The sequence below is a fragment of the Acanthochromis polyacanthus genome, chromosome 13 (assembly GCF_021347895.1).
Source record: "Acanthochromis polyacanthus isolate Apoly-LR-REF ecotype Palm Island chromosome 13, KAUST_Apoly_ChrSc, whole genome shotgun sequence".
NCBI classification, from domain to species: domain Eukaryota; kingdom Metazoa; phylum Chordata; class Actinopteri; family Pomacentridae; genus Acanthochromis; species Acanthochromis polyacanthus.
Window position 1 is genome coordinate 26934593 of NC_067125.1, and position 23979 is coordinate 26958571.

The 23979-nt window shown below is 39.9% G+C and overlaps 3 protein-coding genes across 4 annotated transcripts in view; 2 read left to right on the plus strand and 1 right to left on the minus strand.

Annotated features, from left to right (window-relative positions):
• Nucleotides 1-2898, plus strand: part of bcl9l (bcl9 like) — a 33725-nt gene extending 30827 nt beyond the window's left edge. The window contains exons 8-9 of the mRNA XM_022202771.2: nt 37-291; nt 1179-2898. Of these exons, the coding sequence (XP_022058463.2) occupies nt 37-291; nt 1179-2371 (1448 nt within the window). The 3' untranslated portion in view covers nt 2372-2898. The remainder of the gene's footprint in view (nt 1-36; nt 292-1178) is intronic.
• Nucleotides 2899-2959: 61 nt separating this feature from the next.
• On the minus strand, nt 2960-7444 carry LOC110956975 (C-X-C chemokine receptor type 5). 2 transcript variants are annotated; one of them, XM_051957692.1, is made up of 2 exons: nt 6203-7444; nt 2960-4229 (listed from the first exon to the last, which is right to left on the minus strand). In XM_051957692.1, exons 1-2 carry the CDS (start codon nt 6209-6211, stop codon nt 3168-3170), a joined length of 1071 nt encoding a protein of 356 aa, XP_051813652.1. In that variant the 5' UTR covers nt 6212-7444; the 3' UTR covers nt 2960-3167. The 2 variants fall into 2 exon arrangements, with proteins under 2 accessions (XP_051813652.1, XP_051813651.1); XM_051957691.1 differs by having other exon boundaries at nt 5620-7444.
• Nucleotides 7445-9428: 1984 nt separating this feature from the next.
• ddx6 (DEAD (Asp-Glu-Ala-Asp) box helicase 6) lies at nt 9429-23977 on the plus strand. Its single transcript, XM_022202770.2, has 14 exons — nt 9429-9571; nt 10343-10940; nt 11043-11106; nt 11422-11526; nt 12999-13128; nt 15247-15393; nt 16656-16750; nt 16916-17038; nt 17178-17306; nt 17525-17641; nt 18199-18262; nt 18671-18772; nt 18888-19067; nt 20825-23977. The coding sequence occupies exons 2-13, from the start codon at nt 10744-10746 to the stop codon at nt 19061-19063; spliced, it is 1449 nt and encodes a 482-aa protein (XP_022058462.1). The 5' UTR covers nt 9429-9571; nt 10343-10743; the 3' UTR covers nt 19064-19067; nt 20825-23977.
• The last annotated feature ends 2 nt before the right edge of the window (nt 23978-23979 follow it).

The following is a 23979-nucleotide window of genomic DNA, read 5'->3' on the forward strand; positions in this document are numbered from 1 at the left end:
TATGTGACATTAATATTTTTTTAATCTTCTTTGCAGGCCAATCACTTCCTCCCAGGAGTTCCAACTCTACCCCCATTAGCCAGCCAGGCTCAATGAATCCTAGTATGCCATTTACTTCCTCTCCCGATGCCCCACCATCTCAGAATCCTTTATCTCTGATCATGTCTCAGATGTCCAAGTATGCCATGCCCAGCTCTACTCCTCTCTACCATGATGCAATCAAAACAATCGCCACTTCCGACGATGAGATGCTGCCAGATCGGCCTCTTCTATCTGGTGTCAGCATTGGAGGTATGGAAATAATCGCATATAATGAAACGGGCAGAAACATTTCTATAGAGCTGATACAGAGAGGAAGCAGCTGAATAGCACTGGTTTATTCTGTCATTTGAAAATATTGCCAAGCTGTTAGACAAACACTGAATTAATGAAGTGTAATAATTAGAACTGCATGATTTTGGAAAAAACTCACATTGCAATTGGTTTTCCGCAACATATACTGCAACATAGAAAAATACTGGAATTTTCACCAGATGACTTGAATAACTGGGAAAAATATGCATCTTTTGGGAATAATAAGTTAGATTTTGTAGATGAGATCATTGGCATAGAAGTTTAAAGCTAATTTGAAAGCCTGAAAATTGCTATTCATTGTAAAGATTTTTGTTGAATTTTTTCGTTATGTGAACATTTTGAAACTTTTATCATATATTGTAACGCTGCCACAAGCATTTGAAATATTTGTTTTGCTTGACATGGCGTTCAGATCTGGCTTTGAACTCACCATACAGAGCTTTGTGGTATTGATTTAAGGTCATGTAAGGACACAGCAGACAGAGTAGCTGTTTCTGGCCAATATCATCCTTTCTACAAGTAAAATATTTCCGTACAACTAAGACTGCTACAAATATAGTTGTAGCATGATGTGTTTATGCTGGTTGTCATGACATCACACTGTGCACAACTCAGTCCTCTATGCTGAAATAATAGCCGCAGCTACAGCATTAATCCTGTTTATAAGAAACACCTTCTGTCCGCTTTAACCCTCACTGTGTGTTTTGTAACAGATCTCCAATAAATACTTCATATGTGTTATAGGTTGAGTACAATATATTTTTTTAAATGTTTACAGTATGATTTTTCTTTTTCTCAACACATCTGCCTTGTTTTGTCACTAGGAAACATGGGGAATCCCCAGGCATCACAGATCATGGTCTCCCAGGGATCCATCGGGCCCCACAGTGATCCACAAAGCCCGATGGGTATTGTAAGCCAAGGTCAGCAGCACCTGTCCCATGACGCCTCGGGACCTGTGCTTTCTTCCCCAAACCAAATGGCCATGACTGCCATGAATTCTGCCATGATGGGAGGAGGAGCACCTGACGGCATGGGGCCCTGCAACGTTTCACCAATATCTCAGAACCAGATGGCGGGTTTTCCTCGCATGCAGCCGCCGTCACACGGGCCCATGCACTCGCCTATTGGAGGAATGTCACAGAATTTCTCTCAGTCCAATGAGGATATTCTGCCACATCAGCAGCTGCACCTGCTCAGCAAAGGCCATCCTCACCAACGTCCCTCTCACCCATCAGACTCATTTGCCTCTCTTCCTATGGGAGATGGGCCGGATCTGAGTGAAGTCATACGACCCAGTCACACAGGGATCCCGGAGTTTGATCTCTCCCGCATCATTCCTTCTGATAAGCCCAGTAGCACTCTTCAGTACTTCCCGAAGAGTGAGCCACATCAGAATCCACACTCGGGGCCACCATCCCAGCAGCCTACTCCACAGCAGCTGCTCAAACAGCTGTCTTCTTCTGGCCCTCCGCACAGCAGCGGCCCTTCATCCAACCCCCATTTAGCGAGCCTACAGAACATGATGGCCGAACAGCAGCTGCCACCTCACCCCTCACACGGTGGAATACGCCAAAGCATGGGCATTCCTCAGGGGGGCTCCAGGGGTATGGTGTCTGGTGGAGGCATGGGCCCCATGTGCGGCCCTGGACACATGATGGGAAGGACAGGACTGGTGTCCCAGCAGCAACTCCAGCAACAGCAAGTCATGATGGCCAACAGCCTCCTCCACCATCCTTCCAACCCATACCCCGGCATGATGCCCTCCCAGCAGCACCCACACAATCTGATGGCACAGCAGAATATCATGATGATGCAGGCTAAACAGCGAAGCATGTCGATTCCAGGGGAACCTTTCGGACCCCAGGGCCCTCTAATGTCCCCTCAGGGTCCCATGATGGGCCCTCCACACCCACAGTCTGGTATGATGGGCCCACAGTCTCTCAGACAGCGGGGAATGTCTCTGGACAGTCCCATTGGCTATGGCCCCGGCGGTATGGCCAATATGCCATTCTGATCCAGCTCAATAAACTGTAAAAAAAAAAAAAACAAACAAAAAAAAAACACGTGTTCACTAGGTTACCTTCCCATTGTGTCCAAATTTTTTCATTACTGTTATTCTTGTAGTTGTTTGAAAAGAGTAATCAATTAAACAAAAAAAGAAAAAAAATCAAATCAGCGCTAATCTTCAAATTGGGGATTAGAACTGATTAAAATGAAATATTTAAAAGCACTGTAACACTGTTCAATAACAAATTTGAAGCCATTTTCTAAAAATACTGTAAAATGTGTATATTTCAAAAAATGTGTGTATTTGTTGTGGGAACAGAGTGGCGGTCAGGAGAGGAGTGCCTCAAATTTCTATTTGTTTTAATATCATTGATTTATTTTCTCCAACTACCAAACTGTTGTGCAAAGGAATTATATAAATATATATATAATATATACTTGCTGTACATAAGATGCAATTTGTGATTGTTTGCAGTTGTTCTGTATAACTGTGTTTTAATAGGAGTCTAAAAATAGAATAATAACAATCTCTGACATGGTTTCGGTGATTTATTGTCTGTTACTGTTATTTGATAACACGGACAAGGAGACGCAGTTGGTGTGTAATATATGAAATCTTTATTGAGTTCAGTCAGCAGTAGCTACAATACAAGCAAAAAACAGACTTTGGCCAACGATTTTTTTTTTCTCTTGACTTGGTGAATAAAACATTTTAAATGCAGACAAAGAAGCAATGGGTACTATATTAACACGATGCTTGATAAAGTTAGAACTTTTTACATCAGTACAAGTAGAAAACAGTTTCAGTTGTAGACGGTGCTGTTGGTCGTCACGCCGTCAGAAACAGACGGTCGGCTGTGACCCTGAGCTCTGATGAAAGGCAGACAAATGCGGCTGCAGCCCAGTCTGCAAAGCAAGTGTAGCAGCTCGTTGCGAAACCGAACCCCGACAAAGGCGTACAAGAAAGGGTTCAGGCAGCAGTGTGAGATACCCAGACAACGTGTCACAAAAAGGACCGGTGGAAGTGAGGTGAAAAAGTCACAGCTGACAAGCCTAAGAACCTCAAAGTCTACCAAGGTTTGCACCAGTGAGCTGATGTTGTATGGCAGCCAACAGACGCAAAACACAATCGTGACGAGTAGAGCCAGTCGAATGGCTCCTTTCTTGGCTTGGCTTTTCTGACTCTTGCACAAAGTGATTATGAGGGCTGTGTAGCAGTAGCTCATGGAAGCCAGAGGCACAAAAAAGCACACGAGATGGAAAAATCTGTTGGTCACAACCCAGTCATGTCCGCTTACACCGTAGCGATGATAATAGCAGGAGAGCTGAGAGGAGTTTATGTCTGCTCGTGCCACAGAAAGAAACACAGCATTCGGTGCTGATAAACCCAAGCAGAGAAACCAAAGCACAGTGCATGTCAGGTGCACAACTCTGGGACGCCGACTTTGCATACTCCGGATGGCGTGAACAATGGCCAAATACCGATCAAATCCAATGCAAGCTAGAAGTAAACTCCCACAGAGGGTGCTCAGATTCGTTAACACACCCGAGAGCATGCAGAAAAACCCCCCGAACACCCAGCCGGTGATGCTCTGGACTACTTCAAAAGGCAGCATGAACAGGAGCATGAGGTCAGCCAGGGCGAGGTGCAGCAGGTAGATCTCTGTGATGCGCAGCTGACGCCAGCGGGACAGGAGGATAGTTATCATCAGGCCGTTCCCCGTCACGCCCAGCAGGAAGATCACGCTGTAGAGGACAGCCGGGAACACGGCGTAGAAGCCCTGCAGGCTGAGCTCCTCCTCGGCACAGATGGTGTCGTACTCATCAATGTAGTCAGTTAAGTTCCCAGCATCTTCGCTAAAATCCTTTAAAAAAATAGAGATTATTTTTTTTAAATACATGAACTAGTGCTATTAAATAACACACCACTGCAGTGATAAGCAATTTTGGCCTCATTTTAATAGTCTTTTCTCATAATGAAGCTAAATCTGAATTGCTGCAGAAGTGTGCATGCCGTGCCTGACCCTGCAGTTTTCTCATGCAAATTGTTGGGCAGGAAACCCTGTATAGGACAGATTGCTTTCACTTCCTCTTTATGTTAACTCGGGGATATTTTTGGGGCAAATAAAGTAATACTTCCTACTTTGGCTAATAATAAATTAAAAGTATAATGAATCTATCTATCTAAACCTGTTTTGTCACTGTAAATGTGGTCTAACTGGTAAAAAGAAAAGAACAAAAATTGTCAAAATGGTATTTTCAGTCACATAATAGCCTATCCGTACGGGAAAAAATGTGATGTTAACAAATATATTCATAATCTTATGACACTGAATGCAGCATTTTATTGTAAAGCAATGTTATAAGAATGAATGTAACTTCTAAAAAAATGTTTTTGCATTTGATCGGAGTAAATCTTTTTATAATCACAACACTCCGTTATTCTAAAAAGAAAAACATCACAGTTTAACAGTTACTTTAAACTAATCATTGCTGTTCTTTCATCACAATATTGGAACATTTTATAATGTAATTTCCACTACAGTTATCAAGTGATTACATTTTATTCCCCTGACAAGCAATGAAGAGCAACAGACTGATGAAGTAATTGTGATTTTGAAGTAGAAATGATCCGATATAACTGCATTGTTTCTTTAAATTATATTTTTCTGCATCAGTGTGACCATGAGCATCTATCATATAGGAGATATTGAAGTTAATTTCTTTCTTGCTGGTGTCCCTGGTGAGTTAACAGGAAAAAAAAACAGTCTACACCTTGTGTAACTAACCCACATCTGGTGCATTTTCATGGTTCAGTAATTCAAGATTCTATGAGAAATTTGTGAATTTCCCCTCTTAACTTTGCAAGAAGTTATTTTTGAAAAAAAAAATCCTGCAGCTCAGTTTTAATGATAGGAGACAGCTAGACGTTGCTTATAACCGTAAAATATCTTTAAAATGCTGCTGACGATTATTGTTAAAGCATCATCCTACACGTACGTGCAGTTCGGTCTCGCACAAGATGTCAAGATGTGGTTAAAGGATATTTAAGAACAAACAAAGCAGCAGTAAGACCTAACATATTGCAGATTTTATAGTTGTAGAAATTGTAAATACACAAGTCCTGCATGTGAATATCTAAAATAACATTTAGCGCAGAATTTCTCCCTGTAAAAATGCTGCAAAAGCCAACACCTCTACTGAACATCTACAGAAATTTAACATCAGCTTGTTTGATTTTTAATTATGTCTTACCTCAAATACTGTGTAAGTCTTTGGTAAAGCCATAATGGGTGACTCGCATGAATGTATGTCTTGTGCTCCTGCAGTGAAGTGTGTGTGTACTTCCTTTAAGTGTTGGGGCAGGAAGAACGAATGCCAAAACACGATCACAGCTTTTTGCTTGGCTTTCTGTAATTAACATACAAGCGCAGTAATGCAAGATGTGGCACCCTGTCATTACAATTACACTGAGCAGATCAGATCTATTTCGGTGTTTTTGGTGACACCTTTTGTGAATGCAACATCCAGATATCCTGCAACATTCACTGCCATCAGTTCTGTTGTGATTGTCATATTTAATTAATTACATATTTGAGTTACAGCGGCCAGTCCTGCAAGTCTAATCTGTTGCTTGTTAGTTCTCCAGACGAATTTTGGCAGGAAAATGCCACTGATGGGCCTTTAAACAAAGCCCAGAATGTCAGAAAATGCTTTGTTATTGTTAATTTTATGTATAAACCAACATGGAACATTAATATGGAGGTTATTTAAGTGTAGCATAAAGCAAAAAAAAATAATAAAAATTTTTGAAAATATAGTAAGAAATACAGCTTACCACATCCATCTTGGAGTTGTGCTGCACTTGTGGATTCGCCAAGCAATTTTATTTATCGGCTTTTCATTTAATTTCAGGAGCAGAAAAAAGAAATGGCATGCACAGCTGCAGGACGTGGAAATAGACAGAAAGCAGATGGCAGGATGCCTCTCCACACAAGTAATCAAAGTCAGAGTGGTAACTTAAAGCGATCAGCCATGCAAAATGACTTCTTGTGGTGTTTACTTGGTTAGAGATGCTGTTAAAGCAAAGAAGTGCTGCACCTGTAGTGAAAATTAGTAAAAAGCCTGGACTGATGGTCTAATGTCTTTCATTTATTGTGATTGCAGGTCAGAAACCAACTTCAAGTTTTGCATGACAGAACTAAAAAGAAAATCAAACAGAAGTATCACATTAGCTTGCTTTACAAATACCACAGTGTTTCTTTTAAACCGTAAAGTTGAGAAAACACAATTACCGCTACTTCTTGTCACTTTTAACTGGAGCTAATCTTCTTATAACATCTTACTCTAAAGTTTATCTCAAAATCTGCGTCACGTTTTTCTTGTTCATCTCTCCGTGATTCTCCCATCATGGATGATTTAACCCTCTATGGTACAGCGTTGCCATATGGCAACAACCCCATTTTAAGCTTTCTACACACAGATAATACATCCCCAGTTATGATGCAATGCATTAAAAAGAAGTGGGGTTCTAAGTTAACCAATAGCAGTGTTTAAATTTGTCACATGACTTTCTGGAGGCCAGTTTGAACCCTTTTCTGCAGACATTATTGACGGGAGGAGCCTCACCATTTGACTCCTAAAAATTCACCAAAAAAAGTGTTTTTTCGAAGTTTTTCAACAGGGAAAAAAATATTCACTCAATAATAGGTGAGTTAAGTTCATTATTATGTAGTTTCTTGCACTGTGCTTGATCAATAAATAATAGAAAGTGTTAAAAATGTGTACGTTGCCATATGGCAACACCGTACCATTATGGATTGCTAGCCTGGTATGTTGATAACATTTTGTATTTAGTTATACACCTACTTTGCAATTGCACTGGTGTACACTGATCTTCTATAGTCTATAAACTATAATAATGCACTTTGTGAGTCCTTTCCACATTGCATATGATGATATTTGACACATCTTTCTTCCATTTACAGCATGAATGCAATTTTTTTTTATGGTAAATCACGGAAAAAAGCTGAACTAGCCCTCCCACTAGATGATAGTGAAGATGACAAAGGATTCAGTGACGAGAAAAATGAGCTGCTGGAAACACAGTAGAGTGAGAGTGATGAAGACAGTGAGACGGATGAAGACTATGAGCCAGAGAATGAGGACAGTGGAGACAGTGAGGGCAGAGACAGTGAAAGTGAAGTGACAGGTATTACCAGTAAGAGAGTTTAAAATGTATATGGCAATCATGTTCCAGCCTCCATTTATGTATTGCATTAAACTATTAGTTTAGTTAGCCACTGTGGATTGTTTATACTATAACATGAGTTTTAAAATAAATGTTATATACAATTTCAAGCAAAACTCTCTTGTTTTCATTACTTTCCATTATGGTACGGTGTTGCCATATGGCAACGAACCCTAAAAACTACTAAAAAAATTTTTTTTTTGAAAATGTCTCTTAATTATGTTTACTTGATCTGTTTTAGGACAAAAAAACACCCCAAACATTTTTTTACCAACTGGGATCATAGTGCGTACCATAGAGGGTTAATTCTCAGCTCGCAACGTGCGGTCAGCAACCTTTCAAAATAAAACTTCCTTTATCACAGGAAGTGACAACATACAACACAAGAGCGTACATTTCAAAAATAAAACTCGACAATGAATTTGGGTCTTTTACAACGAGTTAACTTAAAACACATAATTTATTAACTTGAAATTACCTTTAATAGAACACATTTCAGCTTTTATTTTTTGCATTCCACTTAAACTTAGAGGGCTTTTAGTAGCAAAACTCATTTTTGACCAAACACAGATGCACCTATTTATTGAGATTTCTATCCCAAAGAAATATCCTATTCACGATTGCAGCAACCTCATACAATAAAGTCTTTAGGTAGTATTTTGTCGTGTCCCTCCCTTTGAAGCTACCAGATGTTATTTATGTGGTTCCTTCTACAATTCTACAATTTCATTCAGCAAATGCTTTTACCCAAAGAGACTTACCTACATCTGAGAGCAGATACAACACAAGCAAGGATCTAATCAGGAGAAAACGACCTGGATCAGTGCCATTAAACAAGGACTTGAACAAAATAAAGGCTACTGTTGGCTCACAGGCTGCAGATACACAACACACATACCAAACCTATTCCTTTAACAGTTTGCTCTCTAATCTAACTTCTCATTTCAGCACTCTTTAAGGGCGAACACCACTTTTCCAAAGAGAACAACACCTCTTACTCTACATAATAAATTTAAAAGTTCACCCTTGCAATACTATTTTATGTTTTTTCTTATAGTCCATCTGAATATTGGCTATTTTGTCCAAAGTTAAAAGAAACACTGCACACACTACAGAAAGAATAGACTGTACATTTAGTGCTAATTACTTTCAAAATACGGGGGGTGCAATATTTAGAACATGCTCATTTGTCCCCACCACAATAAACAAAAACATGACAGCAGCAAAGGACTCACTCACTGCTTGAATTTTGGATTTTTCTTTACATTAATATACAGTTTCACTGTAAAATAATGCAGAACATGCCAAAGTTAGTGCATTAAAATGCACCAGAATGCAGGAAATTTAGTGTTTGATGCACCACATTTATTGTGGAAACACCCCCAGACCCACCAATGTTCAAAATAAATCTACCCCAGTGGCTATGACTATGAACAGCTGTGCTTTTATGACAGATGTTCACTATAAACACTGCAGGAGTTCAGCAGCACAGTTCAATACAAAGCCACAGCCATGGATACAACTACTAGCACAATCATTTAAAGTAGTTGCACAGCTTCTAAACTCATGACATGTTGGCTGACGCTCAGTAAATCTCTGTAACTACAGTAACTTAATGACACAACAGTCCAAACATGTCACCCAGTTACAGGAGTCACGTCAGATTGAGTTACACACAACAAGGGCGGTGCAAATTATTAACAAAAGCTCCGTACATGCAGCCGCGTGGATATTTTTTAGCAACAGAAGACGTTTAACCGCATAATTCTGACTGGACTCCTTAAAGGTAGACGGTTGATTTGAAATGGAATCAGCTGATTAGCTGATGGGGGCGGGTTCAAATACGAGTGGAAGCCATCTTGAACGGCTGCTTGACAAGACTCTTTCGTAGTCAGCTAGAAATCGAATTCATCTTACGGACACCGCAAACGGAACCGGTTATTTCAGTTATTCAAGGTAAACGCGGGCACATCCAAGCCGTCTCCGTTCGCAGATAGCTCGCTGCGTCATATTCAACTGCGTCGCGGTGACTTTTTTACAACCGAGTTCACCGCTGGCGTTATTTCGCCATCGTTAGCCAGTTGATGTTACCATGCTAGCAGAGCGAGCGCGACAATGTCTTTTCGGCAGCGTTAGCCGATACTAGTTGACGGTGGATAACTGGCGTCAGTCTGGTTTTCAGGCCAAAGTTAGATATGGTCAAATAATAATCGCACTAAGATTGTAGAACAGAGGTATGTTTGAATTCAGAGTAGTAACGTTTATTGGCGAAACCGCTCACCGTTAACTTTAGCCTGTGTGCTAGTTAGTCGTGTCGGTGGCTAGCAAAAAAGCAATTAGCCTCACTCCCCTTCGAGGCTAGTTAGTTGGATTACACGGACAGAAAATGCTCCTGCAAATTCAGATATGTAGCCATTTATCCATTAGACTTCTCAGACGGTCTAGATTAATTAATAAATGTACCCTTAATCTTCTAATGCTCTTCACTCTACGTGTATCGACGCTGTTTTCCAGTTGTTAGCAAGCTACACAACATTAACAGTCACCGCTATGTCTGCTAACTTTTGACGTTAGGCCAGTCACCTGCTGTTACTGCTGTTGACCAGTTAGCTACTGACTTCACAACCCTCACTGACCCTAAGTACAGCAGATATTCTTAGCGTAATTGTATTTTAATCTTATTTTTCGTCTGATGTGATTTCTAACTCTGTGTCTCGTATGTTTCAGGTTTGGACAGACCTGAGAAAGGACACAGCGGCTCAGTTAAGCTAACAAGATGGCTAACTGAACAGTTGGCCAAAACTTGAAAGCTCGCTAAACCCTCCTGATGTATATTTTTCCAGATAATATTGGCAAATTAAACCTATGCTAAGCCCTAATTTAATCCCCATGCTTAGAAGTCTTATAAAAGTTGAAAAGAGATACTTGTTTCTTGACACTTGATGTCCCAATAACAACGCTGTTGTGGAAGAAAAAGATTTAAAAATTACATCTTGTTGATTATTGAGGTTTCAAGAGGCAAGGGCAAGCTGAAATTCTGAAGTGGTCCCAGCAGAGTGGACTCACTTCATCTGCAGACTGTTAAAGGTTTCATTGCTGTTGGGACATAAACGTTAAGATACGTAAACATGAGCACCGCCAGGACAGAGAACCCAGTGATTTTGGGCTTGTCCAACCAGAATGGACAGATCAGAGGCTCCGTGAAACCTGCTGGAGCACCAGGTGGAGGTGGAGGAGGCCCTCAACAGCAACAGTTCAACCAGATGAAAGGCACAATCAACAATGGTAATTCCCAGCCAGCCCCCACAACAAACGCTGTCATCAAGTAAGTTATCTCATACTGGAAATACAAGAATTTAGGCACATTCTTTTCTGCATTTTGTTGAGTTATTACGATCGATTATTTATGCCCCTTTACCCTTCACAGACCTGGAGATGACTGGAAGAAAAATCTGAAATTACCCCCAAAGGACATGAGAATGAAAACTTCGGTTGGTACAAGATAGTTGACATTTTATTGCTTTGAAAGTAGAAATGATGGATACCCATTTCTTTGAGAGTCCCATTTTCATGTCTTCCAGTCTTTTTTTTTTTTTTTTTTTTTCTCCTTCCTTTTTCACTAAAGGATGTTCAAACGGTTCTCAATAAATCAATGTTGCCCTAAGAAGTACTGCTGGTCTTCCATCCAAACAATTCTTTTTAGTTTTTTTTTTTTTTTCAGTGACATTGAATACAATTTAGCAATGTCTTTATATCATTTTCACTTGCTGCTAATTTATTGTGATATTGTTCTGTGATGATTACAGGATGTGACTGCAACTAAAGGCAACGAGTTTGAAGATTATTGCCTAAAGAGGGAGCTTCTCATGGGAATCTTTGAGATGGGCTGGGAAAAGCCATCTCCAATACAGGTACTTTCAGACACGACTCTGATTTGATCTTTCCACAGCTTAAAGTGTGTTTGCCCTTCCGGAAGTGCATGCTCTGATAATTATAGAGTTTGGTGCATTAGAAGAATCCCAGTATCTGTTCCAGTTGTTTGACTCATTGCAATAAGCTCTTTAAAGCCTTTTACTTTATTAAAGTCATACCAAAGCTCAATTTTAAAGTTGTCAGTGCATCAGTTTGCTGAAAAAATGGTGTAACTTCGGTCATGAAATGTCTGTAATATCTCTTAATGCAGTATGCTGTTTTCATGCCAAAGGTTTTTGGTTCATGTCTCTTATTTCAGTATAAAGTTTAAGTTTAAACCTGACAATGAGGCTTTTTTAAAAGGTTATGCAATTAAAACTGGACAGTTGGAATGGATTTGGTCAGACTCTGGAGATACAGCAAATAAGACAGTGAGCCTTTGCACTTGAAGTTAAACTATTTTTAGCCACGGTAGGGGAATGGCTTGTGGGCATCTGGCAGTGTTTGTTGCTTTGTGGCTCCACCTCATTGGTCCAGATGGAAATATCATGACAAGTATTAGTTGTCATGAATTTTTGTACTGACACTCATGCTCCATGGAGGATGAATGAGAATGAAATATCTCTAGTGGATGGTTGACACATAATGTTATTGGTTCCCAGGCTGTGTGTTCTGACTTGGCCCCCTCACTTTTTATGTGGAACAACCATGAATTTGCCATTTTTGTTTTTAATGAAAGTGTCAACAATTATTAGAAGAATTATCAGAAATTTGGTACAGACATTCTTGATGGTGGAGACCATGATCATTGTGGTGACACCTGACATTGCCTTTAGCTCCATCACTGGTTCAAAGTCAAATTTTTGTGAAATTTGACATCCTATTTCTGACTACGCACTTGCAAAGCTGAGTTGCACTTCGTCTTCAGTGCAAAGTAGCACACTGTAAAATGAGTCTGTGAATATGATGAACATTAAACCTGCGAAAAATGTAAGTACAGGCATTATCATTGTGAGCTTGTTAGCATGCTAATGGTAACAGGAGACAAGTCTGAGTCAAATGTAACCATTTAGGACATGGCTGCTGATTTCACGTAGCATTACAGGTTTACATGCTTCATTGGGAAACCTAAGAATCACACTGTTAGATTAAATAACTCCCAGGTAAAGTTAAATTTCACTCTGTTAATGTTAACACTTGTTCTGAAGGAAAGATATGAAAGAGGCTACATTGACGTGTTCAGATAAAACCCCCCCCCCCCCCGACTATGGATTTGACCTACATCACTAAGCAGTCTGAATGACCTATTGGTGGGTAAATGAACTGGGACTTTTAGTATTTTACTTCACCAAACCGCAGTATTGAATGTTAACCATATTTTGCTACAATAGACATAATTTGCTGCTGACTGTTCTTGGCTCTAAAAAGCAGTGTTGTGTATTAATTGTTTATTCGTCTACTTTGTTCTCAGGAGGAAAGCATTCCCATTGCACTGTCAGGAAGGGATATTTTGGCCAGAGCCAAGAACGGCACGGGAAAGAGTGGAGCCTACCTCATTCCCTTACTTGAACGCATTGACCTGAAGAAGGATTGCATACAAGGTGAGGAAGCTTGTTTTCACCATGCACTCCCAGTAAACGTCAGAAAATTGGTACTTACCCAGTCTGAAAGTCATTCATCCTCAGTATTGGACAAAAGAAAATGGAAAGGACCAAAAATGTCAGAAAAAAAAAAAAAAGCTAAACTTTTGCATATCTTAGTCGTATGAAGATGTTGCTTGTTGTATATGGATCTAAACAGCTAACGATGCAAATGGCATAAAGTTAACTGTTTTTATAATGTAATTTTTAAACCATTAATGTAACAATTTCAGGTTGTACTGTCTCGAATATGAATATTTGATAGATTTCTAATAGTAATTATCACATTTATCGATTCATCAGGGTGACATGAGACAAATTGCAGTTTTAAAAAGAAATGTATTTTACATTGATGGTTAGCAGAGTTTTGTTGGCCGTAAATGAACAAGGATGACAACAAAAAACAGCAGCGCGCACTCTATAAAGAGGCCTGGATGCTGTGTTGCTGGTAGGGATGGGAATTTCGACTAATTTCCGAACCGACTAGTCGCTAATTTTATTGGCGACTAGTTGGTTCGGAAAACTTGCAATTTAACCCTTTAAGTGCCAAAGTCGCAATATTGCCACAAGCAACATTGCTGAACATAACAAGCCATAGCTTCAAATATACTGCCTTGTGTGCCTCATGTACTGTACACCAGGAGATGGCAGACATCTGGAACTTCAATCTGAGCATCAGTTGTAGGGGTGTTTTCATTCGAAGTTTTGGAGTTTACAGAGTTTGAAAACCGAGGAGACGAGACTCTCCGTCGGAGCGTATCAGAGCGCAAGATGGCACATTTTAGAGCGAGAAAACTCACCGTACCGAGAGGTATGCTCAACGCTGACAAAGTACTTTGTCAAGTAATGGCTTACTCATATTCTGAAGAGGAATATTCACCCTCTGATGAAGATGTTCAGTCGTCCACTGAGACAGAAAGTGCCGCTGCGTCTGTGCATAACGGCAGCGGGTCGGTGCGCCATGACAGTCCGTGAGCAGCACATACTGGAGCCGATGCTTTGCTTCGGGATGGCAGGAAGGGACGTGGTGGGTGTAGCTGGAGTGGTCAAAACACCGCTAATGATGAGGGGGATAGCGGGGGTTGAAAAAAAGAGACAAGCATATGCTACTGGCAGGATCAACCAGGTAGTCCAGACGGGACGAGCGTGCGGCGCACGGCCGAGCGTAGAGCTGCATGGCGGCGCCCGGTCAGGGTGGGGGGGCACACTAGCGTTTAACAGACTAGTAAAATACTAATGTTTAATAAATGAGTCGGCGGTTAAACGATTAAACGACTAGTCAGCACATCCCTAGTTGCTGGTGCAGGCAACACAAGGCTTGCGACATCCTCTACAAACTTTAACCATTAAACTTTCAAACTGCACTGAGAGAGCATATGGCACAGCTACTCAGGGACTCCTGTAGTGCCTGATAAGCAGCTTCTCTTCCCACAAGCTTTCTGCGTCAGGAGTGGTGCATTGGTGAGGGATAAAGCCAAGATGTTTGGTTAGGAGGATTTTCCTTTCGCCAAATTTGAATCAGAAATTCTTCTCTAAAACAAAAAGTGCTACCAATAAATCATAATCAGTATTATTTGTTTTTAAATTATCCAAGGAGTAGGTCTCCTGTTCCTGATTGACTGTTGTCTGAGCTATGCACTGTGCTCCACTCTGACCTAGATAACTTGTCTCATAATTTTGTCTTAACCTGATTATAGATATCTCATGACAAAGGAATTTTAAAACATTTCGAGGACAATTCATGTTATGTTTCAGCACAAAACCAAAGCAGTGGCATCAACTCTATCACTGGTGCTACTACCTGAGACTGAAATTTTGGCCATAAGCCTACATTATCATCTGCGGTGTACCTTTTGTTGTCAGTGCATGTTGAATCTTAATAAAAGCACAACACTAATCAAGTGTCTTGGTAACATTATGTGAAGCTAAAGTGCTGTCTGTATGTGAACTGAGTGACATAACCATTCATGATGGTTTGTGAAAGCTTTCTTCATGTCTTCTCTGTAAGATTAAGAGGGTTTATGTTTAATCCTTTTTATTACAAGGTGTATTTTTAAACAAGTGCCTCTGTTTTTCCAGCTTTGGTCATAGTGCCCACCAGAGAACTGGCTCTGCAAGTAAGCCAAATATGTATCCAGGTCAGCAAACACATGGGTGGAGTGAAGGTAATGGCAACCACAGGTGGAACCAATCTCCGTGACGACATCATGAGACTCGATGAAACGGGTAACCTTCATAATTTAAACAAATTGTTCTCATCTGGTTGAGATGTTGTGGATTTTCTTCACTTAATGATGTCTTCATACATGCCTAAAGTGATGTATAAATGACTTAAATACTTATGGAGATACTTAAGCTCCTATTTTGAACTAATCAGTTTGGTGAGGCAGTGGATGCGTCTGGGTAGTTTTTCTGAATAAATGTACTTTCATAAAATTATTCAATATGCTAAGACCTAATGGTAAGCATTAGGTGATGTTTAGGGATGTATCATTATCTATGAGATAACATGTTTTAAAAAGTACTGTGTGCTGACTAAAGGCCGATTTGTTTTGAAGTCGGTGTTGAGTCTGCTCTGCTGCCCTCTGTGGACATCTGCATACAGCTTGTAATTTGAGACAATGCGGGCGGTCCAGACAAATGTGCCATTGGAGTAAAGGCTTACTTTAGCAGATAGGACAATATCCAAGATCTGGGTATATCAATAGAATATACCCAGATCGCTGGTACATCTCTAGTAATGTCCTGAGTGTTGTGGTGTCATTATTTAGTAATGAAAGAAAAGCTGATTTAGTTATAGTTAATTAAAAAAAAAAACACCTACCTTGTTGTATAAAAACATGAAAATATCAAATAAAGGATATGTGATTTTCAAGATTGTTTACAGACATATTTTGAAACCCAGGCACCTGGATATATGTATGTCGGCGTGCCGTATGCATAATTTCTGGTGTGTGGAAAGTCCCTGTCTAGTCATGCAAATAGTTAATGCGGATTATGAAACAAATGTATGTATTAAGCTGATGCCTGCATTGCAAAAACGCAATGTAGGGGACTTTTGTTTCTCTTGTTCAAGGCTTGATTATTGACTCCAGCATCTGTCTTTTTTGCATTGTGAAACTCCACAGTCAGATGTGTTGTGGAAACCTGCTAATTTATGCCAGTGGTGTTTTGTTTTGTTTTTTTTTTCTTCTTTCTAATGTCTTGTGGTTTTACAGCTGAACTATTTAGCAGTCGGTTAATGTGAATGATTGAAGTATGCCAGGCTGAGCAAATGCTGCCAAATATGAATATATTTCCCCAAAGTAGTGGATACAGCATTCTCTACCATAAAGGCCTCTGTGACTGACTATTGCTAATATAATACACATATTTCTTTACAATTATAATGCTACACTGGAAGGTATACATTTGAAATCTTCAGCTAAGTGATAACGCTGCCAGTATTTTATGAAAATAGTGTATCTTGTATTTTGTTGTTTTTACAGTACATGTGGTCATTGCTACTCCTGGAAGGATTTTAGACCTCATCAAAAAAGGAGTGGCCAAAGTCAATCAAGTGCAGATGATTGTTCTGGATGAAGTGAGTTAAATGGTTAATTTTTCATTATTTTTGACCTTAATGCTTTTTCTAAACAAACCAATATGACTTAAAGTTAAACAGCTTGAAATAACTAAATGTCTTCCCCCCCCCCCCCCACCCCCACCCCCACCCCCCCACCCCCCAACTTGTCCTTGTGCTCAAAAGGCTGACAAACTCCTGTCTCAGGACTTTGTGGTCATGATGGAGGAGATACTGGGCTTCCTGCCCAAACAGAGGCAGATTTTGCTTTATTCTGCAACCTTCCCTCTCAGCGTGCAGAAGTTTATGGTACATTTTTCTGACATTAAGTACCAACTTGTTGTCATTTCCTATGTTTTTCAACAGATTTACCTTTTTATAACCTGTAGCCTAGCCTGAACATAACAATCCCTGTGTTGTTTTTTTTTTTGTTCCCCCCACATAATAGAATGCGCACCTGCAGAAGCCCTATGAGATCAACCTAATGGAGGAGCTTACACTGAAGGGTGTGACTCAGTATTATGCTTATGTAACTGAAAGGCAAAAAGTCCATTGCCTTAACACCTTGTTTTCCAGGGTAAGTGGTGCCTTTCTGCATTTTATGATCCTGTTTAATTGACTTTCTTCTGTTGTGTCATAAAGGGAGTACTGTAAAAAGCCTGCTTGTTTGCCAGCCACAAATATCCTGTTCACTGGAGCGTGTTTTTACCAGTCCTGTGGAATGTATTTGGTGTAGCGTGGGACTTTATAAGTCAATTTCACCTGGATTTACCACTGTTTGTTTTGTTTTTACAGCTCCAGATCAACCAGTCTATAATCTTCTGCAACTCCTCTCAGAGAGTGGAGCTCCTTGCCAAGAAGATCTCCCAGCTTGGCTATTCGTGTTTCTACATTCATGCCAAGATGAGACAGGTCAGCTTAAAGTACTGCCTAAGGGATAAAATAGACCAAAATACACATGTGGCAAATGATGCATAAAAAAACAGCTGCCAGTTTTACTTTTGGTGTGCATTTAAATGGTACATTGTTTTGATATGAATGTCCTTCTACCTAATGTGCTTTCTGGAGTGTGTTTAAGCAACAGCTTTTGGACTGTGCCTTGTTATATTTCATCTGCTTCTACATGTTGCCTTGAAGAGATAAAATGACACCTGACAGCCGAGTTTTGACGCTTAGCTTTTATCATACATGTAACATGCACCTCCAGGCTAACTTTTTCTGCTGGTGTGCTCTGCTGCATGTAAAAAAAAATAGGGATACAAATTCAAAATTCACAACTTGAACTGACAACACAACATATCCATCTAAACTGTATTATTGACAAATGCTTTGGTAATAAATAGCCAGTTTAGAGAAATGCCACTTTGATTTAGGTTTTACAGCTGTGGAAAGCACCATGTTATGAGCTTTATGTGACATATTGCTGTGTTCTCGTCATCTAAATTCACTTTTCTCTCTTCTGCTGTCAGGAACATCGCAACCGTGTGTTCCATGACTTCAGAAATGGCTTGTGCCGGAATCTTGTCTGCACTGGTAAGTGATAAATGCACGTACATGTACTGAAGGATTTTACCAGCTGTTGTGAAATAAACTACAAGCTGTTGTGAGACTACTAGCATGCCACTGACACTCCAAACGTATCCAATCAAATTATATGTATACATTTTTAAAGTGTTTGAGTTGCCTGAGATGTGTTTGGCTAAACTTGCTAATCTTTTTTGGTTTCTTAAGCATAAACATGTCTGTGGAAGCACAAACAGTTACAGTTGGTTTTGATAGATGATAGAAGTGTGAGGTGAAATGAAAGTGAAAATTCCAGTGTAGATGTGACTCACTCTACTGGTGTGTTCATGTCACGGTGGTGACATCCTGAATTACTGCTTTTTCTGTTTGTTGTTGTAATATGTTTGAGTTCTTTCTTTTTTTTCTTTTCTCTTCTAGACCTCTTCACAAGAGGAATTGACATTCAAGCTGTGAATGTTGTGATCAATTTTGATTTTCCCAAGCTGGGAGAAACGTACCTTCATCGCATTGGTAGATCTGGTAAGGGCCATTTGTTTTTTTTTTTTTTTTTCTGTCTCTCAAACCGAAATGTAATTTAGGTTGTTGTTGTTAAAATGGTCCGCTAATTATTTAAACCTCTCTCCTTAATTTCTAGGCCGCTTTGGACACCTGGGTCTCGCCATCAACCTCATCACATACGATGATCGCTTCAACCTGAAAGGGATCGAGGAGCAGCTTGGGACAGAGATCAAGCCCATCCCTGGCATCATTGACAAGAGCCTATATGTGGCAGAGTACCACAGCGAGAGCGGTGAAGAAGTCAAGCCATAAGCCAGTGAGTACATAGCCCTCATCGAGGATAGCTAACAGACCTAACTATATTATTGTATTTCCATTTTCTGTTCTATTGACATTTATAAATAAACTGAATAGCAAGCATTAACTCTTACTGTGTCAGTGCTCTGCTTCTTGGCTTCCTGGGCTCCTGGTGTAGCTTACTGGCACAACTAAATGAAACTCAGCCATTACTACTTTCGGTACATTATACCAGGACTGTTTGTCTCCTGCTGTGCTAAGTAACATTTTGAGAAAGAAACATGGCAAAAATAATCTACAGTGAATCAAATCTGTTGTTTAAAAGCAGTTCATTTCAATGTGCTGTGACCAGACTGCACTTTTATTCCCAATACAGACAAGTCTCCTAAAAATAACCTTCTCCCCAATCACATACCTTTTTAATATTAAGAATCCGTTATTACCAAGTCTCCTCTAGTGCATGTGTTTACTTAAATAATAATGCAACAAATGCACTTGCAGTTGTACAGTGGTGTTAGTGGGATTTCTTACAGCTGTAAAGACAGAGGTGTGCAAAAACCATACAAACCTGACACACAGGTTTTATTTTGGCATGCTGTCAAGCTCCTCTCTAAAGTAACACTGTTGACAGTATATGATCATATTCCTTTACAATGCCACTTGAACATCTAAACAGTGGTCACTATGCATGTAAAATGAGACCTGTGGCTCTTGTACAGTGCTCTTTGCTACCAAAGATGGAGGAGGGGAACAGACTTAGCATCTGTCTTGTAGGGCTGCAACTATTACTTTCATTGTGAGTTAAGCTCTGTTACTTTCTTTGGTCTGTGTGGGGTGGGGGTGGGGGGATGCTGACAATGTCTGTTTCCCAAAGCCCTAGGGTCTTCTTTTATCCACAACTCAGATTTGGTTTACCATCACACAAGGGGAAAAATATTCAAATTTAAGAAGCTCGACTTGAATTTTCAGTTTTTTCCTCAGAAAAACTGTACAAACTAATAAATTATCAAAATAGTTGCTGATTAATAGACAGCTAGTTGAATTTCCATGTGCCTGTGTTAATTGCAGATGTGTGTGTAGGAAAGAGAGCAGCAGAGGTGCGTGCAGCTAATTGGTATGCCGTTATTTGATTTGAAGGTAATTGTCTGAGCAGTCCGAGCCCAGACTGCTCTTTAATTTCCGCAACACGCATGCTTTGGGTCACTGAAGATCATTAATTTAGCAGAAGAGGTGATTAATGGTTCAGTTTTACAGGTACGTGTGTACATATCCCTTAAAAGCATTCCTGCCTCAGCCGTAAAAAGGTGACAAAGTCCCACCAATTAAAAGCTGAATTTATGCTTTGGTTGGTAGCAGCGTGTTCACAGGGTCACCTCGATCTGACAAAGACTACCGGAGTTTTTGGGAGCGACGCTGCATTATCAAAATGATACAGTGCAGTGCAACCCTGCAGCGCTTCAGAACACCAAGGCGTTGATCATTTCCTGCAGCTGAATTTGTATAACCAGTGTGTTACCTTTTAGATATACAACCCTAAAAAATAGCACCTAACTATGTACTAACATAAAGTCGAGTCTAATTTTCATCATGTGCGTGTAGCCCAAAATTTGTCAGCAAAACTGCACAGATGGCAGTAGGGACAGATAGGGTTTATTTTAAATACCCAGATTTTATTGATATTTCTCGAGTATCATTTGAAATGTAGGTGTGATAACAATAAGACTTGCTAATTAAATACCATCTGGTCTAATCTAATTTTCTTTTCTTTCTCTACAGATCAGTCCATCCTTCACTCCCCTTTGTATCCATTTTCATCCCCCACCATCTTGAATTTTTTTTTTTTTTTTAATGTACAGTTTCTGTCTGTCCTTTTTTGGATGCCACCATTAGGAATGTGTGTATTTTGATGGACGCGTTTTGGAAGAACTCATCCGCCTTCTTACAAGGCCCTGTGCTGCACTACCACACCCTGAAGACATAAGCACTGGGAGGAAAGCATGGGACCAAGTCGAAAAATGATATCCATGCACGTTGTGATGATTCATATCCACCGTTGACACAAAGCCAGCACCAACAGACCCAGATACGACACCCTCCATTCTCCACGTTTTATTTTGGAAGTTTTAACCAATTTGTATCAAGTGCCTTAACAAGCAGTTCAACTCGTTCTAAAGTAATAACCCGTCATTATCCGTCATCTCGCTCACTTCATACCATGCATTCATGTTCACCTAATTGAAAATTTGTTACACTAATTTAACGTCTGACCAAATAGGTGAATTCATTACTGTTTTTCGGTTGGGTCATCCATTTGCGAGTAATGGAGATAATTTGGAGGGAGGCTGGTCTGAATCATCTTTTTGCTGGCTTACCTGAACTTGAATCTGGCTGGTGAATGAGGACAAACTTGGATTTCCATGGACAGAGATGCTGGATTTTTTTCCAAGAGACAGCCAGACTGTCCAGTTGCTTGAGAAGAAGCTCGTGCTTCTGAGAGACCCAGACCCTTTCCTCTGTCTTCAGCTTCAGAACACTAAAAATTAATAAGCAGCCTTGCAACACCATGAGTCATGAGGATTCCTGTTTCGGTGGAGTTTATTCGGAGAGAATGCTTTTGTTTTTCTTTTCTTGTCCTGTGTTTCACCTTCCTATGGATGGCCATACTTCTGCGAGTCGTGCAGCCGACATGTGGGGCGCACCTTACACCTTGTGTATATACCTTCATTTTAAGATTGTTTTAAACAAGTTCTAAAGGCTGGCTGACAAACTGAAAAGCCGCCCGCCCCTTCTCTCTTGTTAGCACTGGAGACAGTTTTCCTTAACTGCCAGTTTGTTTGATCTGCAATATTGGCCTGTGAATTTATTTATAATTTTAGAAGTTGCAGAATTTATTAGAACCTAAAACATTTAAATGACCTTGTTCATGGAATGTTTTGGGAGACAGTTATCCCTGATAATCTTTTAGCCCCCTCCAAATTTAATGAGTGCAATTCTTCAAAGATGCACTTAAAGAGAGTTTAAATTGTTGCCCTGCTTCTCCTGTTACCAGTGTTAACAAGTGCTGAGTGTAGACAGCTGGCTTTCTTAAGCTTGTGCATTTGAGTAATGAATTATTTGTTGTCATCAGCCTTGACTTGTGAAACAGACTCTTGAGACATTCTATGATCTCCAGTTATAGTGAGTGCTGGTGTTGGAAGAGAAAATAATAATCTATCACGTAGTAGTACTACTTGCTGCAGTGCAGCTGAATTGGCAGATAATTTGTTTTTGGGGGAGGTATTAGCTGTTACGTTGATGTATGCCCTGTTGAAGCACAGCTACTTGACTTCCTAATGCCGGGGGGAGCTGTTGTTTTAGTTTCCTCCTTTTAAAGAATGTTGGCCAAACGCAACAAAACATCTGACCTAACATGTAGCAGGAGTTCACTCTCTGTGCTTTGCAACTTAGCTGGTTTTTGTGCACACAGCTAACAAAAGAAGCTTCATTTAAAAAAACAAACAACCTGAGCAGGTTGAGGCTGCACTTAAACACAGAGAGGTGGATTCAGGCAAACACAGACTGCACTGCTTTTTGTACACTCTTGATGCCCAAATAGAAGAGAAGTGTATGGTGGTGCAGAACATTAAAGTATTGGCACAGAGGGGGAACGGGCATGAAGGATTATAAGATTACTATTAGTCGGACTGCTTGTTTAAAAAAAAAAAAAAAAACTCAAGCATCTCAGCCTGCTGAGTTTTTGGCTTATTTCTCTGCCCTTTATTGCTTTATTTTTGGGGGGTGGATTACAGTTTTGCATTTCAGTGCAACATGACAGCCTTTACTTTACATTAAGGTCCTATCTGTGTTCAGCCAGAACCTTCGTGTAAATGAGGTTCCCTTTATTATGGTGAGATGCTTTCTTCAATGTTCTTATCAATGAGAAGTATTGTTCATTTAATTTAAGCTCATTTCTAAAGATTAGCATGACAATGATGATGACTTGCCATGTATTTCTCATTGGTTAGGACTCAGATCCCTGTTCAGACTTCTGTTCTTGTCCCAGAAATATATATCCCTATATAATTTGACAATTGGGCTTCTATTTGGGGGAGGGGGGTGCTGTATTTATTAGAAAAAAGGTCAAATTTAGTATCAGTTGAGTGAACAGCGATCTGAATATGCAGGCACTTGGCAGCTGTCTGTTTCTTGTCGGCTCACTGGCGGTAATCGCTGCAGCAAATGCTTTCAGGGCTAAAATCTGTGATCTTTAAAGATTCAGCGTACGGCTACTTTCCGATGGGTTTGCGTTTACTGCCAGTGGCTGCCATGTTGAGAACCTTTAAGACTGAGACAAGAGCATCTTGCACCAGATCTGGTGACTAATTGGGTCGTTTTCGTTACTAAATTGTCTCATTCTTTAAGGTGTTTAAATTTGTGGGTGGGTAAATTAGTGCACTTTGCTGCCCTGATGCACACGTTCATCCTCTTGATAGTCGCAACACATTTAAGAAGACACAGCTTTCGTGTAAAATTTGGCCGTCCCTTTATCTGTCAAGAGAATGTGACGAGTCCTTTTTAGGATTTCTTTCAAAACTGATGCATCAGTATAATAACGCGGGGAGGGGCCTGTGGGCACTTCAGCAGGATTATATGATCTAAAGATCCAAAGTTTTGGTAATGGGGGTATTAAAAAGTTTGAAAGAGTTGCCCTTAGATCTTGCTTTTTTGTTATCGAAATGACATGTTCAAGTGGAGTACACCTTTCTTAAAATGTGTCTAAATTTAAAACCTGAGTTCATAATTATTTTTCTTTTATTTTGAATTTCAAATTTGGTTACTCAATTGGCAATTTTTTCAGTGACGTTAATTTTACAACAGTTGAGATATAATGAATATTATTGGATACTGGATTGGAGTAAGTTTTGTTCAATAAAGGTCACTGAAATTTAATG

Coding starts and splice junctions, on each gene's coding strand:
- LOC110956975 (XM_051957691.1), bottom strand. CDS start 5,652: ATGGCTTTACCAAAGACTTACACAGTATTTGAG. Junction 4,230..5,619: donor AGACTTACACAGTATTTGAG/GTAAGACATAAT, acceptor ATTTTTTTAAAG/GATTTTAGCGAAGATGCTGG.
- ddx6 (XM_022202770.2), top strand. CDS start 10,744: ATGAGCACCGCCAGGACAGAGAACCCAGTGATTTTGGGCTTGTCCAAC. Junction 16,751..16,915: donor AGATGATTGTTCTGGATGAA/GTGAGTTAAATG, acceptor TGTGCTCAAAAG/GCTGACAAACTCCTGTCTCA. Junction 18,263..18,670: donor CCGGAATCTTGTCTGCACTG/GTAAGTGATAAA, acceptor TTTCTCTTCTAG/ACCTCTTCACAAGAGGAATT.